Genomic DNA, 17,153 nt, shown 5'->3' on the forward strand with positions numbered 1-17,153 from the left:
GGCGGGTGGGGCTGCGCGTCTGCCGGGTTGCGGGGGTGGTGCGGTTGAGACGAGACTACCCCAGCATGTACTCGGGGTGGGCTGCGGCAGGGGGAGGTGGCTGCAGAGCGTGGGGGGAGTTTAACGATTACCCTTGGTCCCGCTTAATGATTAAAAGCGGCAGGGATGAGCGTGTTGGGGTGAGAGGGCGGTTGGCGGGCAGGGGCAGGTGTGATGTCCGCCTCCGTGAGCCCACGCGTGCCCGGGTGAGGAGGGTGAGCGCGCCCCGCGCTCTCCAGTCTGTCCCCTTTTGGGCCTGGGTGGGGAGCGGGCTGCTGCGAGCACGGGAAACCCGGCACCGGGTGCCAGGGGAGGCAGGTGTGCGAAAAGACGGACGCGGTGGCTTTCGGAGTTGCTTAAACTATCTAAGTAGGTCATAATTTAGAGGATGTGGTTAAGGCAGCGTTTGGCAGAAGCATCGGCGTTGCGGTGTATAGACACCCGTGTGGCGAGTGGCAGAGTGCCCTGAGACAGAACGTGATATCCTTCTTCTAAATTGCCAGACAGGATTTTCAGTACTTCCTCAAAGGCAATCGCCCTGTTAAAATTTTGTGTTGACCACCAACGCCTCTTTTTCAGCAGGTTTACATCATGCTCTTTGATCTTTTCTCAAGGAGAAGACGATATAGAATGAAAAAGGCAAAGCAGGATGAGGGTCGTCTTTGGTACATTGACATTCTTTGCCATTTTTGTATTTTTCTGGTTTGATTTTAATTTAAAAATACTAATCATTCTAAAAATATAATTAAACATATTAATCATTCTCAAATCTGCCGGCATGAAGAGATACAGAACGCGTAGAGTGGAGCTTGCTTTCTTATTGGTGTCTGACATTACTGCTTGGCACCTCTAGTACTGAAAATTGTTTGTGTGTCTTAAGCTGAATGTTAAATAGCACCCAGCCAGGATAAATCTCTTTAAGTCTGCAGGGCTGTATAACAGTCAGAAGGCCTAAAACAGATGGATAGGGCCCACTGACCTTGATTTTTAGGTCTTGGCACTATGCAAAAAGGGCAGGTAGGATTGCCTGCATAATTAGGGACTACAGAAGGGCCTGGAGCACAAGTCTTATGAGGAGCACCTGAGGGAACTGTTTAGCCTGGAGAAAAGGAGTCTGAGGGGATACCTTATCGCTCTCTACAACTACCTGAAAGGAGGTTGTAGTGAGGTGGGTGCTGGTCTCTTCTCCCAAGTAATAAGTGATAGAACAAGGGGAAACGGCCTCAAGTTGTGCCAGGGGACGTTTAAGTTGGATATTAGGAAAACTTTCTTCACTGGAAGGGTTGTCAAGCATTGGAACAGGCTGCCCGGAGAAGTGGTTGAGTCACCATCCCTGGAGATATTTAAAAGACGTGTAGATGTGGCCCTTAGGGACATGGTTTAGTGGTGGACTTGGCAGTGCTAAGTTAATGGTTGGACTCAAGGATCTTAAGGGTCTTTTCCAGTGTAAACGGTTCTATGATTAAAGACCAGTAAAGATCCCTGGCTCTGGCATTCCTGAACAGAATAATGAAGAAGTCAATACAATGGTTACTTTTTAAGAACTAAGGTATGAGAATTAATACATGCCAGCGAGCATGATTTTGCTATCAGATTGTGTCAAACAAACGGTTTGATTTGCTGAGCATGACAAGCTTGCTAGCTGAAAGTAACAGGGTTAGGTCTTTGTAAAGCATTGTGACTTCTCAGATGGAAGTTATTTGGCCTTACAGCAGGGATAACTGGATAAAGTTTCATGGGCTGAAGTCAGACTTATCTTCCAAGGGTCTTTTCTGGCCTCACTTCTCACTTGCATTCTTCTCCCTCTGTGGATGCAGATTGCCACAGACTGAAATTATCTCGCTAAGGTGGGCAAATACCTGAAGGGACGTAGAAAGACGGAGCCAGGCTCTTTTCAGTGGTGCCCAGTGACAGGACAAGAGGCAACAGGCACAAACTGAAGCACAGGGGGTTCCCTCCAAACATCAGGAAACACTTTTTTAATGTGAGAGTGACTGAGCACTGGCACAGAGTTGGTTGTGGGGTCTCCATCCTTGGAGATATTCAAAAGCCATCGGGACACGGTCCTGGTCTGCTGGCTCCAGATGGACCTGCTTGAGCAGGGGGTGGGACCAGTTTCCCTCCAGAGGTCCCTTCCAACCTCAACCAGTCCATGATTTTGTGGGATTATGCAAAGATGGAAGTCTCTGAAGACTCAACATCAGGCCATAATTATTGTTTGGATGTCAGGTATCTGTTGCTCTGTTGTGGATAATAGAACATTAAGCAATTCAGATTTGTGTAATCCTCTTTAATGTCTTAATATGCAACTTTTTTTATTGAAGTTCACCTTAATTGATAACAGGCTGTATGTGATACTAGTGTAGTACTGTAATGCCTCTGAAGTCCCGCAAGGTTACCAGCATTCAGTGTGCTCAGCAGAACGACAGATAGATAAGTTCTTTGAGGAAAAGACTGAATATAAGAGAGAGAGAAGATACTAGAGGCTCTTTCAGAGGACATGTTGAAGAGAAAATGAAGAGGACAGAACATAACTGAGGAAGAGGCCAGGCTTCCAAGAAAAACATAGCTTGCTGGTCTAACAGGGTGAAGATGTAGCTCTGGTTCTGAGGTTTACCTAGGAAGCAGTTTATGGAGACCATAAAAATAGTATTAAGAAGTTCATGTATGTGCTTCTTGACTTAGAATTTATCTATTCATAACATATTATTAGGTCAATTAATAAATACCCATTTCTTGCAGTATCTATGTTTTTGGTTGCCAAACCCGATACTTACGGAAACATAGTTTTCATATATTTTCCAGTCTCATTTACTTCAGTTGAAGAAGTTGAAGGAGGCGGTTAACATATGTAAAATGTAGCTGTAAGGGAAATGCCAATTCATCCTCTCTAGATACTGTAAGAGCATGAAAGAAATGTGCAGCATGCCCTAGTGCGTTTGCTTTAGTCTCTGCCATTGGAAATACCAGTATTTTGTCAGTAGGATGCAAAAATGATTTCTGAAAGCTATGTGATCAATGTCACCATCCCCTGGCTGTTTTGTTGAGGCAGTAATTCCCAGGTACCATTGAGTGTTTTGACCTGCATCAGCAGCTGGTGTGGCGCAAAACATCATCCGTTTTTGCCCACATCAAAAATAATGAGAAGAGCAAAAAAGCATGATTGGTCAAGAAAAGGATGGAGGAATTGAAATTGGTATAGAAGCCAAAAAGGAGACCTAAGTTTTAAAACATGTAGAATTTGGCTACAAAGTTGAAGGAAAAACTGTTCTTTGAGTTGGCTTTGAAGAGGTCAAAACTAGAAGTCTTAAATTGCAACAAGGGAGATGTAGATTTTAGGCGTTAGAAAGAAAAAATCTTTTTAATGCTAAAGAAAGTGAAACACTTCAACAGATTATTTTGGGATCTTGTGGAATCCCAGTTAGAAAGGTTAAAGCAAGTATTTCTTTAGGAACGTGGAAACAGTTTTTCCTAACGTGTGCAGGCAGAGGGCAATTTTGCAAGTTATGTTTTTTCCCTGATTCTAAGATGCGAGAGCAATATAAAATCCCCTTTGAACTTTAGGAGTGTTGGACAGATTGCTATTCAAATGTTGCTTACACTTTGAAAAATGTGACTGGATCAATTAACATAGTATTATCTCAAAATATCTAATATTGTCGTGGTTTTGTCTAACATTTTATTCATCTTCTGTTCTTGCTTCATCTAGAGAAATTAAAAAAAACATCCCATTGATTCCTGGGAAGCCAGCCTGGAGAAGTATATGTACCCGGCATGGCAAAAAAGGATTTTAGCAATATGCTTTTTTTACAGTTGTGGTGCAAAATAATTTTAATGTATCATTCTTTTGCATATATGCCAGCTTTATTCAGAGCCTTTACTTTCTTTTTTTTTTTCCTTAATTATCTCTGCTTCTGAACCATTGAAAGAATACTAAAAATTGTCTCTGAATACAACTACTTTGATTCTTCAGATAGCAGATAGTGTTGGAAATAAAAGCATAACTTTTGAATATTTGAGTGAAGTGAATTAAGGCGTAATTATGTGTTGCCTTCTTCACTACTATACTTATTTAGTTAATAGCAAGTAGGCTGTTGTCACATCCAAAAAAATACTGAATGCAGTAAAAAAAAATTTCCAGGCCATAGATGGTAGGTGTTAAGCCCTATGTAACTGGAGTCCTGCTATGGAAGACCTAACTGACTGACTTGCCAAGAGTAAAAAATGAACAGAAGATCAGTGCTTTCATGCCCTCTTCTACTCCTACCTCTAAAAGGTTAACAGAGTAGTCATTTTAAAGTATGATTAAAGAGGTAAGTGCATGTGCTTGAGATTCCTGTTTGTGAAACAACAGAAACTGTGCGAGACCTCAGGGCCGGGGTGAGACGGGAGGCGCCGAGCCCCAGTCACGAAGAAGCAGCAAGTCCTAGGTGACTGCTGTAGGCAGCTCTGAAGAGGCTTAAGAGGGTCCTAATGTGGGTAACTGCACTCCAGTTATTAAAAAGATGCCTTATTAGATCTTAGTTATGCATAATGTGGATTATCAAAGGCAGCTGCTTTCATGGTTGTATGGGGAAAAAAGACTTATCAAAAGGATAGGTAGATATTGTCAGAATATTGGTTTAAAATGTTGCTGTAAAGCAAGCTGTTTTGATGTTACAACCAGTTTTAAATTCTTCTGCAATTTTTGACAGGAAGAACCTTGTCATATTTTTCCACCATAGCACCAGTGAACGGTAGATGAGCTCTTCAAAGAGACTGCTAGTGAACTGAATGCAGTTTCTTTTATATATTAGTCTCGTTACTGTTTACTCTTTTTATTTGTTTTACTATTCCTCTGCTCCATTTGTTGAATGTTATTAATTTCTCAGCATTAGGAACACAGCCTAAAATAAGGTTCTTCAGACTTGGATTCAGTTGGTAAGCCTCATTGAGATAATTGTCTGGTTAGCAACAGATTAGCATTTTACAGTCCTGCCTATTATGGCAAGATTTACTGGCAGTTCTTACAAACATCCTGCAGATCCACCTCTGATCTTTCTGCAGTCTATTGGAATATTTTCTTTCTGATTCTAGACCTCTGTTTTAAATAGGAGCATCTCATTGATGTCCTTATTCCAAGACTGGGTCCTGGTTTCATGCTGCTGTTTCTTTCCAACTAAAGCTTATTCAGGCAAATCAGAGTTCTTCACAGGTATTCGTCTCCTTGGGAATCGCTGCATCAACCAAAGTTTGCAGCAGCACAGGGCAGCTTTTCAAAGCCAAGCAGCTTTATTTGTCAGCCAGAATGAGGTATTTGAGCATGTCCTTGGGTGACAGTAGAGAAGTGAAGGTCTTGCAGTTATGGTCATGGTAGGTGCATCTCTGTTTCTCTGATCCCGTAAGAGCCTCCCTCCTTCTGAACGGGGTAGCAAAGCTCTCATTACACTGTCCAGATAGTCTTGGGTTTTGTTTCAACTTGCAGTCACGTCTCTTTCACATACTTGTTTGCAAACAATTGTTAAAAACTTATGTGACAGTGTTGATGTTGCCATGTATCTTTAGAAGAATCAAAGCTCCAGTGCTTGCTCATGTTTTGACTGTTCTTAGGTGGTTACATATAGTAGCCCAGGTGCTGCACTCCCTTGTTCCCTTGTTCATATCATCCTGCAGTCATTTGATGTAAAATCAATGGATGACCTGAATCCTACACAACTTTTTATGACAGTAATACAGAGTTTCTCTATATTACATGAAACAACCACCAGTCCTTTATTGTTCATACAGTTCTTCTTTTATGGAAAGGGGTTTGTAGTACAGAATGTTTTTGTTACTTTCCTGGCCCCCCACTTTCTACTCATTAATGGCATTGTAAAGGTGTCATAATAAAAGATTGCTGCATCCTAAACATCCTAACTGGTTTTGGTTTAATAATTGCCATTCTTTGACTTCTGTGCATATGGATAGACGAATAATATATAAAATATCCTGATTTAGAGCAGTCCTTTACTAGACAGGAAAGGTGAAAAGGGAAATACTTTTTCAACTAGTAGTGGGTTACTTCAGGCTGTCTGTTTTTACTTCTAGTTACGTTATAACAATACATTATCACAGTAGAGCATCCCCATAGAACTTTTTGGAAACTCAACTGTGTTTTTTCTGTGTGTTGCTCTTCTTATTGCTGTAGAGAGATACGTGCAGATAGGAAAATAAACACAGAGAGCATTATTTAGCATGAACTTTAATTTTTAGATTTTGTGTCATCTTTCAGTTAGTAGAGTCATCTTTGTATCTGATGCCTTCTTTATTTTCTTACTTGAGGATTATGCTGCACTTGAATTTTCTTTTCCTGTGTAAAATGACAATAAAAATGGAACCTGAGTTTGTGAAGCGTTTTTCTTTAATTAGAAGATGACAATTTTCTGTAAATATCTGGCTGTTGAGGAGACTATGACTCACATTGCTTTACAGGGGATTTTGAGTCACTGATGTAAAACACGGTAATGTCAAATGCATTATGAATGTCAGACAAATTTATAAGATCTTATAACTGTTGGGGTCAGTTTCATTTAGATAACAGATGCTTGTATTCTTAACTGTTATTGCCAAGAGATGAATAAGAATATTTTGAGTCCTGAACCTGTTTTTCTTAAAATGGGTACGTGTGCGTGCCAATACAAAGTAGTATGATAACGTATTTTCATAATGTCAGATTATTTTATGTGAATGTGTGCTTTTTCTGTGAAATCTTAGCTATAAAAATCAGAATGATTGATGAAAAATAAGTTAAATCGGGACCAAGTTTAGCAGGTTCTTAGTTAAGTCAATGACGGTACAGTGCTTCACTTTCACTGTTTTCATTAATAAGCTTATTTAGCTTTTTGAGTAAATGGTGAGATTATAGACTAAAAAATGTATATATATATATAATATCTGAATATATATAAATATATAATATATAAATAAAATATATAAAAGGGTATAATGTTTTATGAGCTATATTTTAATTGCATGCTCTCATTCCTTAAAAAAACCCCATAAAATGCAAAAGAATAGTCTTATTAGTTTGGAAGGCTGGATGTTACATACTTCCAACTTTTTTTTTAGGTTTGTAGGTGGAGAGCTGAATATCTGTTACAATGCTGTAGATCGTCATGTTGAGAATGGACGAGGAGACCAAATTGCCATTATTTATGACAGTCCTGTAACAAATACCAAGGAGAAAATAACATATAAGGAACTTCTTGAACAGGTATGTTTGAGAATAACCTTGTTACTGAAAATGGGCAGTAAATATTGCACAGCAGGTAGATACGAGAGAGGTAGAAATGGTCTACCTTGCTAGTTTGTTCCTTTTGCTGTGCTCAGTATTGATTTATAAGCTTCACTACCTGTACCCAGTTATACTGCATCTAAGAGGTTTTGATCTTCCTCTAGTTCTTCTTTATCTTCTGCAGTTTAATAATTTTTTTCCTAGTTGGTTAAATTTTGAACTTTTCGCTATTGGATTCCCCCCTCCCCCCCCAACAGTTCTTATTTCATATTTCAAAGGTAAAGCAAAGTATTAGTCAAGCCACTTGATGATTGCTACAATGGACAAAAATTCAGTTCTGTAGGAATGAAGATGTGTACCTTGGCTATTGCTGCGCATAACTGAGTGTAAAACCAGATGAAATTTAACAGGGAGGAGCTCTAAAGCAAGCTGCGTCATCTGCCCCATTGCAGGCTGTAGTGGGGGTGCTGGTGGCCCTGCGCTAGCTTTCTGTCTGGAAGGTCTGTGGATTTCGACTTCCCCATCGGCTGAGGTAGCTTACCCCCAGCTGGGGTCCTGAATACCCGGTTCTGCATCAGCCCATTCAGATTTACTCAGTGCCTGACCGCGGGTTGTTGCCACCATGGGTGTTTGCAGTCTGCCCCATTCAAGGTCCTCCGCTCTCACAGCTGTCAGCTGGTGGTTTGCCCTCACGCCGCTCCTCTGTTTAGCTGGCTTTTTTCTTCCAGTCATATGTAGTGGTTGCACTTAACACTGAGTACAAAGAAACGTTGGAGTCAGACTCATGTTCTTCCTTAATGTATTTCAATGTGCAAGATGCATTACAGCAAATGGAACACACTCACTCTACCTCAGATATGCATGTAGTGTCTGGAGTAATCTGAACCTGTGGTTTGAAATGTGAAATAAGGTTCACAATACAGTAATTCAGTTTGTGAGGATTTTATTCCACTGTTGCAAGAAAAGAGAAGTCATACAGCTACAAAAAATGATAAACCCGTACTGCACTCAACTTTTAAAGGAAAATATAGAAAATATTTACTCCTCAGCAGTTTTCTCTTGGTTTACCAAGTCCAAAAAAGAAGTTGGAAGTTACCATACAGTATGCGGGAGCTAGAACAACTAGCTTCGATGTTTTAAGAAATCAGAAGACTTTAAAAGGGCCCAGCTCCTTATCTAATTTTATTTATTATTTTATATGTATATAATATATAGAATATATATAAAGTTATGCTTTTATATATACAATTTTGTGTCGTATGCCATATAAAAATATATACATAATAGATACGTGTATATATGAAATTAATTTATACATACATATACATATAAAAATACGTTCTTGTTTTATTTTAATGAAGTAATACAACATTTTAATGTAAATTATCTTAAAGGACTTTCTCTGTAGAAATTTCCTCTGAAAAGCACTTGAAAAGTAGCCTTTGTTTTGCTTTTTAAGCTTGATGTTGGTATGAAGTCTCCTAAGTTTGTGTCTCTATTCTCTATAAGTGTATTAGATGTTTTAGGATATGGCAGATTTGTGCAGAATGAGAAAATTTTGCTAGTTGATGTACACATCCTTTCCTCCACATTTCCTCTTACAGCAGCTTTACCAAACTGAACGGAAGAACTGGTTTAAGTTTTCTGGGACTATATAGCAGAATTCATTCAGACATTCATTATAATCTTGCTGGTAGTTGACTCCTATCTAAATACTGTTTTTGAATTCTCTACAGTTTGCTTTTCTTCTTAATCAAAAGGGAATGTAAGTGAAAGGCAGGATTTGAGATTAATATCTTGTCTGTGAAAGCTTTCTAGTCCACTCTTGTGGACTAAATTTAACTTGGCTTACCTGGTAACTACTGGACACCTGATAACAAAGGTATTCACAAAGAGATCTGCTGAAAGTGGGAGAGACGTGGTCTGCTATATTTTGTGTCATGGATCTTGTAGGTGCTAGGAGAGACTTAGAAAAGGCCTACCAAAACCCCTGTGGAGCGTGGGTGATGACGTTTGGCTCACAGCCCTCAGTTACTGCTTGCCACTGTGTTCTCAGTCTGCTCAGCAGCGTAAGCTAAAAGTACTGTATCTTGTCATTTTGAAATAGACTTTCAGTGCGTCAAATGTTTTGTTGTAGATCAGTATGAGTGCAGATCAGACACATGACCAAAGTTGATGAACCTCTTGGCGGGCAAAGAAGCCTTTTGCCTTCTTTCCTGAGTTCCTTTCCCAATTTAAAATAGCCTGACAGTGTGTATCTGTGTTCAAACTGTTGTTTGGACTGTCCATATCCAATGAATATCTAGTAGTCTGTCTGGCCAGTAAGCTTAGTGTAATGACAATGTCTTTTCAGAGAGGCTGCCTGTTCAAAATATCTCTACAAGAGATCAGCACTTGAAGTGGTGGAATTCATAATAACACTGGAGTTTATAGATGGATTCACCAGAAGTTATGTAGGATAACTGTGGGTCACAGGATGGGAAGAGGCAGAGTTTTGTAGCAGGTTGGACCATTTGTTCCAGGATCAAACTTGTGGTAAGGATGAAAAAAATGACATAGGTGCTTGGCTGGAGATAATAAGGCTCCTTAGGGAGGGTGGGATAGCTTGAGCTGTGTACTCAGGAAGCCTGCTGTTTTCAAATTATCCCTACCCTTTTTACTTGTTTTACTGCTGTTCAGACCTATGAGCTACAGTGATGCTGCAATTTTGAAGTTAAGCACCGCTAAACTATAAATAATTGAGAGAAATGTTGGAAGCTTGTGGATATTTGGTGCCCAACCTGTGGGAAACTTTTTTTTTTTTGCCAGAACTGGAACAGAAGAATTGCAGGACAATTTCAGCAATTCTTTATTGATATAAATAATGGCAAGATCAGTTTGTGTTGATATTCTGTACAACTATACTGTCTTCACACTTGGAAAGTCTTGAGAATTACAGTCAGTTAAAAGTGAAGTTGTACATAGTGCATTAAGTTGCATTTTAAGTGTGTTAATTATATGTTGTTACAGATGAAATCTTCCAAATGCAGAGTGGAGAAATTTAGCAAATTTAAGACATAACAGTCTTCCGGAATGTACTGATTGGACTTTTTTCTTTACTGATGCCTGTTACAGGCCTTTAAATGGGGATTACAATGTTGGACTGAAGCCAGTGAAATGGGATGTAGGTGAAAGTTTTGAGTATGCCTTGGGAGATTCTCTAATTCCAGTAGTGAGGTGCCAGGAAAAGATAAGGGAGACACAAATTCTGTTAGAAATATTACTGAGCCTGTGTAGTATTAGGGAAGTATAAAGACACCTGGAAGAAATAAGGAGCAATGGCTTCTGTTCATTTAAAAACAAATTTTCTGATTGTGTTGGAAAATACTACCATTTTCAAGTTAAGGCAAAGGTTGTTAGGTAAAAAACCCTTCTGTTTACATCATTGGGTGTATTCTCTAGAATACCTCACTTGCTAAAAAGAAATCTCAAGAATTTGAGAGTCATATTATTTGCAGTTGTTGACTCTTGACAGATCATGTGCACAAAAGCAGTATGATTTCTCTCTGTAATTCAGTAACAATTCACAGTTAACATGTTGAATTCAGTGTCGTAATAAACAATTTCTGAGTGCAGTAACGTGATGGGATTAGTAAAACCAGCACCCCCCCAAGTCTCTGACAGCATCGAATGTTACAAAAACATGGATGAGAAAGAAGGGCTTCAGGTTATCAACAGTGGACTAGGATGTAATTTCTTCTGTAGGAAGGTTTTTTCCATAATTACCCACCTTAAAAGCATATTCTTCCAAAATAGCTGTATTAGCCATTGTCAGTTTGGATTTATATGTGTATCTGTCTTGCTCTGCTCGTATCTCCTGTACGTGACTGAGGAATCACCCAGATTGTTCTGTTTCTAGTAGTCTTTCTCATTCTTCATGCTTTACTCCATCTTCTTTCTTTGCCTTCTGCCTTGAAAAATGACCAATTCCTTCTTAGCTAGAAATAGTGACTTTCATTTGTAGATATTTTTTCTCAGAGCTGATTTAGAATCAAAACTAGAATAGGGACAGAAAATCCTACTGAGACTGACAACCCAACTTTTTATCCTCTTTGTCTGGTAAAGCAACATTATCTTCATAAAACTATGTATTAGACTTCTTTAATGCTGGTTTTCCTTATCTTATTTAAATCTCAAATGGCATTCTTTAGTGCATGTCCTAGAAAGATTTAACTGTGATGTCACTGGGGTAGCTCTTAAAAAATATCAATATTAGTATTCTTTAAAAGATGAGACTAATCAGGAATTTACAAAGAGTGGTGTCTTGGGTTTTTCACATTCCACACAAAAGACTTCCAAGTGCACTGTAAAAGTCTGAAGAAGCAGCTGGAACTTGATCTCTCCTGACTGAAGGTAGTTGTACTGCAGCATGTCAATGTCAGCAATGCCGACAGTAATGTATAATTTGGTGCAGCTTGGGCAGATGAGTGAAGCAAAACCATGCTAAATTAACTGCTGAGGCTCCTGACATTTCCACTATATGTGGTTTGTGAGTTTTACTTTGGACTAGGTTTAGTTTCATGCTTTGAACCGAATGTCCCATCGCTCACTTCAAAGCTGTCTGAACATAGCTACACCACAAATCTTTGCTTCCTTGACTTGTGGATTCCTTTAGGAAGTGCCATGCTCACCCCTCATCTCTCTCACTGCTGCTTGATTTCTCTCCCCACCCCAAGTGGATATTGCCCTTTTAGGGGAACACAGATGCTGTAGGAGTTGTGCAGAACACTTTGGGCCATCCTTCACAAGTACCAGAAATCCCTTCTGAGGCAAATGGTTGTCTGGAACCCATCTCTTCTGCAGAGTGAATGCCATGGCATCACTTCTGATCAAACATTAAATCCATACCAAGCTGATAAGTAGTATAGAATCCCCATCTCATCCCAGTCCCTCCTTGGAGACACACAGTCCACAGCCGACCTCCCAAACCAGGAAGGAAAATGGCCTTTCCCCAAAATCCCCAGCTTCCTCTCAATCCAAAGAACTTGGCATCTGAAAGAAGGAAGGAGAAATTACTGCAACTAGCTGCAATCCCAGCAGCTGTCTGGCTGTATGAGAAAGGAATAGAAATCATCCTGATTTATATTTTTTCTTATCACTTGTGAAAGAGGGTACCAGCATGACTACCACCACAAGGTAGGTCCTTTATACACTGCATTTGAGACAGTGTGGCTGGGGGTTTGTGCAAAAGCCTAGGAGAGCTGTTATCAAGGCATGCCACTTCATGACTTAGGTGGTTTCCAGGACTGTGCCTGGCACACAGGCAGAGCTGGGATGGGGCACGTGGTCTCTGATAGAGCTTGTTGCTCCACAGAACTTCCCTCACAGCTCGCGGCCCCTGGGGAGTCGTCTCTCAAGGCATAGCAGCTCTCACAGTCAATCCAGAGACTCACACTGCCTTTCCACAGCTCTGCGACCAGTGTCCTAATTCTACCAGAAACCTCCTAAACACAGTCCCACGCTCAATACATGTACAGGAAAGGGGTATGCACGCTTACTCGTGCGGGCATCTGGACCCCTGATTTTGCAGTTCCCATTGCCTGCCGTGGCAGAGAAGGGATGTTCCTGCATGTTGTCTTGTGGGGGTCCTCTGGGGGTTGCAGGCAGGTAGACATTGTGCAGCACCATTGCCATGCTTTTCCCTTGACTGTGTCCCAGGACTACTGATCCTGGTACCAAGGGCATGGATGACCGTGGATGCCCTTGGATGTCTGTGGATGAGCAGTGGGTCTTGGTGGAGTGCTTTCTCCTCCCCTGACGATCTGTTCAAGATCTCTGCGGTAGGGGCACATGCACCATACCACCTCTGAAGGATGGTCTTCATGTACTTGAAATGGATGCAGCACCACTTGTCGGTCCGCTGCCACTCTGCAGCAGGCTTGATGTTAGCAACAGGGTGGTGCATCTGCTGGAGAAGCTTTTGCAGCAGTAGTAAAAGGAGGAGACAATAATTAAGAAGAGTAACAGAAGAGTGAAGAGGCTGATCAAGGGGTGGGAGAGTAGGAAGGAGTACTTCCTTTAGTAGTCTTGGAAAAACAACACAGTGGAGAAGCTGAAGAGCATAAGGTGACTTGCTTCCTTTGGTTTAGAGGAATGTGTATGTGGCGTGGCTCTTTTTACGCCATGAGATGCACTTCAGGATATTTCAGGAGCTCTTGGTATTTGAAGAATCCTTTTGTGTTTAGCTTGCATTGAAGGACTCGACACTGGTGAGACCCAGTCATTGTTCAACCCAGGAAGGTTTGAAATCCCTCTTTTGAGCATTTTGAGTGGAATTTCTGTTTTAATATCTTCTAAGAAGAATTCTTTTGGCATGGACCAAAACTGCTTTTTGTACTAGGGACAGCCAGGTGGTTTACTTCAGAACTGCAGTACTTCTCCAAACCTCCACTGCTAACACAGATGTAGTATTTTTTTGGTGGCTGGGTGAAAATAAAGCCATGCTGACTGGGGGCTTGCATTTGATAAAATGTAATTTAAGCCCAGATCTTCAAAGCTGAAAGCCTACTTGAGTTTCTTATTATATCACTTGGTCTGAAGGATTTTATTACTGAAGTGTCAAATATATTAAAGTGATAGAGCAATCTTAAACTTGAAGAAAAGCGGAGAAACAGCATGCTGGTAGGAAAATAGCAACTGTAAAATCTTGAGTGATAAAGTACATTGTCTTAATGTAAACCATAAATGACAACAACTGTAACAAAGTGGAAGGTTTCATGGCTTTTAACAGTTTAATGAAATGTTACTACTCACTCTTCCCTCTGCCCCCCCCCCTTTTTTTTTTTTAGAAAGAGTGATTGCTTGGATATTTCAGGGTTTCCACATCAGTCTTAAGGTCAATGTAAACCTGCTTTATGATGTTCCCTAGTCTTCCAAATAGTTGCAGATAGAGACAGTGTTTTATTATGTAGCCCAAATGTTCCCCAGCTGTCAGAAGGATGAGGGAAAGGGCACAAGGAAAATCAGATACGTACATATTGTATTGGGTTATTGTCTTCAGTGGCATTAAACTCTCTAGGGTGGGGACATTAGGTGCAGACAGGTGATTACTGGGTTTTCATGGAAGACATGTGGTTCCTGTCTACAGCATGCTACATCTATGCTGCTTTAAGTACAATTTACCTATGATAGGTTTCAATAAAAATGACTTAAGTACATGCAGATCTCTTCACTGTCTCTCTCCTACAACCAAGTACCAGTTATATAGCTTGTATACAGGTACTGGGAATCTTCTATTACAAAATTACTAATTATGATCTTTAAATGATGCCTTTTTCCTTTAGCAGGCAAACATTACCCTTTTCATCATCATTAATAATTATAAAATAATAACAATGAATAATAATACTCATCCATTGTGTATAACTCCTTATTGCCTACTATCCATACTTACACTGACTATAAAATTACTCATTAAATATTGTTTTCAATGCCTCTGGCCTTTTTGTCAACACTCTGCTTGAGAGTCTCATAAGCAGCAAAGATAAGGATTAGTTTTCTCAGTTCTTTGAGATAGGTGATATTAGCTCTGTGTTACAATGAGTTTGCAGATTTTAATGTGTTCACAGTAGGAAGTGTAGAAAAGTAATTTTCCTTTGGAAGTAGAGTTGTTATTCTTACTTACAATTACATTCACCAGTCCTATCTAGAAATGACTGTAAATGCCAGTATGGCAATAAATTCTACTTGTATACATGTCCAGGCCTTGTTGATTTTTGCTGGGTTTTGACAGCATATGTCAGTTTCATAGATGGGTATTAATAGGTCTAGAATTAAAAATATTTTCTTTTGATAATCAGTAACATTTAATATAAGAGGTCTGTTACAAATAAATCATATTCGCACCTTAGTTTGTGTGAGTTTTCAGCTTGGTATGGTGATGACTTTGCCTTATAAACATATTCACTCTTGTGTTTGAAAATAACAGCAGGAATTTATGAAATGTTTATAAAAAATGGAAGCTATGCTGTTATCTTCTGATGCAAGCAATGGGTGCTTCGACCTTCTATGTTTCCATTTTCTTAAATCCTCAGGCAGAAGTGTAGAAATATGCAGTTTATTGTGGATGAGCTCTGTATTTAATGCAAACACAGGTCAGATACATCTGGAGCTTCTGGATGTTACTGTCTCAGGTTGCTGAAAATCTGAACATGTGTTCCCACTGAAGAGAGAAGCAGTGAGTAATGCTATATTATCGTCTTCAGTACATGTATCAGATAGGCTTCTAGGATTGTATGTAATTGCCCCAAATTTTGAATATGACGATAAAAGAAAGAGCCTAATGCCTACAAATCTCAGAAAGTAATAGTGGTACTGGAATTTGAAATATTAAACAGGAAAAAAGTAACTCTTTAAATAGAGAAAACTCAAATTGGATGAATAATATAAATGAAAGCAAAACATTTCAAATAAAATCTACCCTCCTGACTAGCTCATCCTTGAAAAAGAGGGTTCTTTCCACCTGTCCTGCTTGCACAATGTGTATTACTGGCCTAGGCTGCTCCCATTGCTTGCATTATTTGCTGAGTCACCAAAACATTCTTACTGCTTCAGGAGCTTGGGTATTTTCTATTCTACAGGCAACACCCCCCTGCTGCTCTCAGGAGTTTGTCTCCCCTTTTCTTTCTCTCCAGTCTGGTAGTACCTGAAGAAGAATCTTTCACGAGACTAAGTTTTACTTGAAACATTATGTATGTGATAAATGAATAAATAAGGAATAATGCAGTACAGGTAAGATGTAAGGAATTCATATATGAGTAGATTCATGTTACACTGATAGTGAAAGAAATTAGAATGTTTAAACTTCTTATGTTTATTGTAGTATTTTCTTGTGAATGGCAACCTCTTAAAGAAAAGTTTTACTGCTGTAGGTAAGAAGAGTTCCCCTGTAAGACAGAGCAACTCCTTTGTTCTCAACTTAGATTTATGTCTTCAGATACCCCAAGCACTTCCTAGAGAATTTAACTTTTTAGTCTTATCACTAATGTAAAACTATTGCAAGCAGAACTCCTGTTCTGGTTACATCTGACTGGCATGTTAACAACCATGCTTATGCAGTATTCCAGCTCACGACTTCCTGGGATGTTTCTACTTCCATCCTGTTCCCTAGCTTATTAGTCTACTTTGCTGCTTCTTAGTCTACAGTTTTTCTTGTTAACCTATTAACATATGTTTTGTGCACAGTTACGTGCAGTTTTACCTCTATTACTTATATACCTCTACACCCTGATGTCTAATTGAAAAATTCAAAGGCAGTGAGCAGGTTTAGATACTGAGTGTCACACAGCTATCAGCCTCTGGAACTTGAGAAACCTCTGACAGCTGACTTCATTCAGTCGCTCTTGGGGAATTAGTAATTTGCTTTTCCTTCAGAAGATGTCACATTTCCATGCCGCAACAAGCAGGTTGGGACAAGTGCACAGTGCTTGTCACAGGCTCCCATGCTGACTCTAACAGAACTTACTATGTGGTAAATTGTCCGTCCTGATGTACTAATGAAATATTCAATACTAGTTTTGTGACAGAATACTATACACTGTTGAGGTAATAAATATTTTCTCATGGTGATACAGATGGCTGACTTTGCTGCTCATCTATCACATTTCTTGAGTTCCAGTCCTTTGCTGCCATGCATAGTCTGTCTTCAGGGTTCCGCATACCAGAAATGAAAATCTGAAAAAGAGAGGAAAAATGACTTCTTAAATCTAAACATGTTTCTCTGAATTTGTATTTACATTTAGTTCAGGGTGTAAGATTTCTTACCTCAGATTCTGCAAAGCTTACAACACTGTAGTAGGGAAAATATTACTACATATTGATTTGT

General features: G+C 39.6%; 1 protein-coding gene across 1 annotated transcript in view; it reads left to right on the plus strand.

Moving 5' to 3' along the window:
- The window catches only part of ACSS3 (acyl-CoA synthetase short-chain family member 3), a gene marked incomplete at its 5' end in the record, with an annotated part of 89,887 nt that overhangs the window by 258 nt on the left and 72,476 nt on the right, over nucleotides 1-17,153 (plus strand). Inside the window, one exon of the mRNA XM_010561971.1 lies at nucleotides 7,126-7,270. Within this exon, the coding sequence (XP_010560273.1) occupies nucleotides 7,126-7,270 (145 nt within the window). The remainder of the gene's footprint in view (nucleotides 1-7,125; nucleotides 7,271-17,153) is intronic.

Source organism: Haliaeetus leucocephalus, unplaced genomic scaffold, assembly GCF_000737465.1.
Source record: "Haliaeetus leucocephalus isolate CR32 unplaced genomic scaffold, Haliaeetus_leucocephalus-4.0 Scaffold151, whole genome shotgun sequence".
Classification (NCBI taxonomy): domain Eukaryota; kingdom Metazoa; phylum Chordata; class Aves; order Accipitriformes; family Accipitridae; genus Haliaeetus; species Haliaeetus leucocephalus.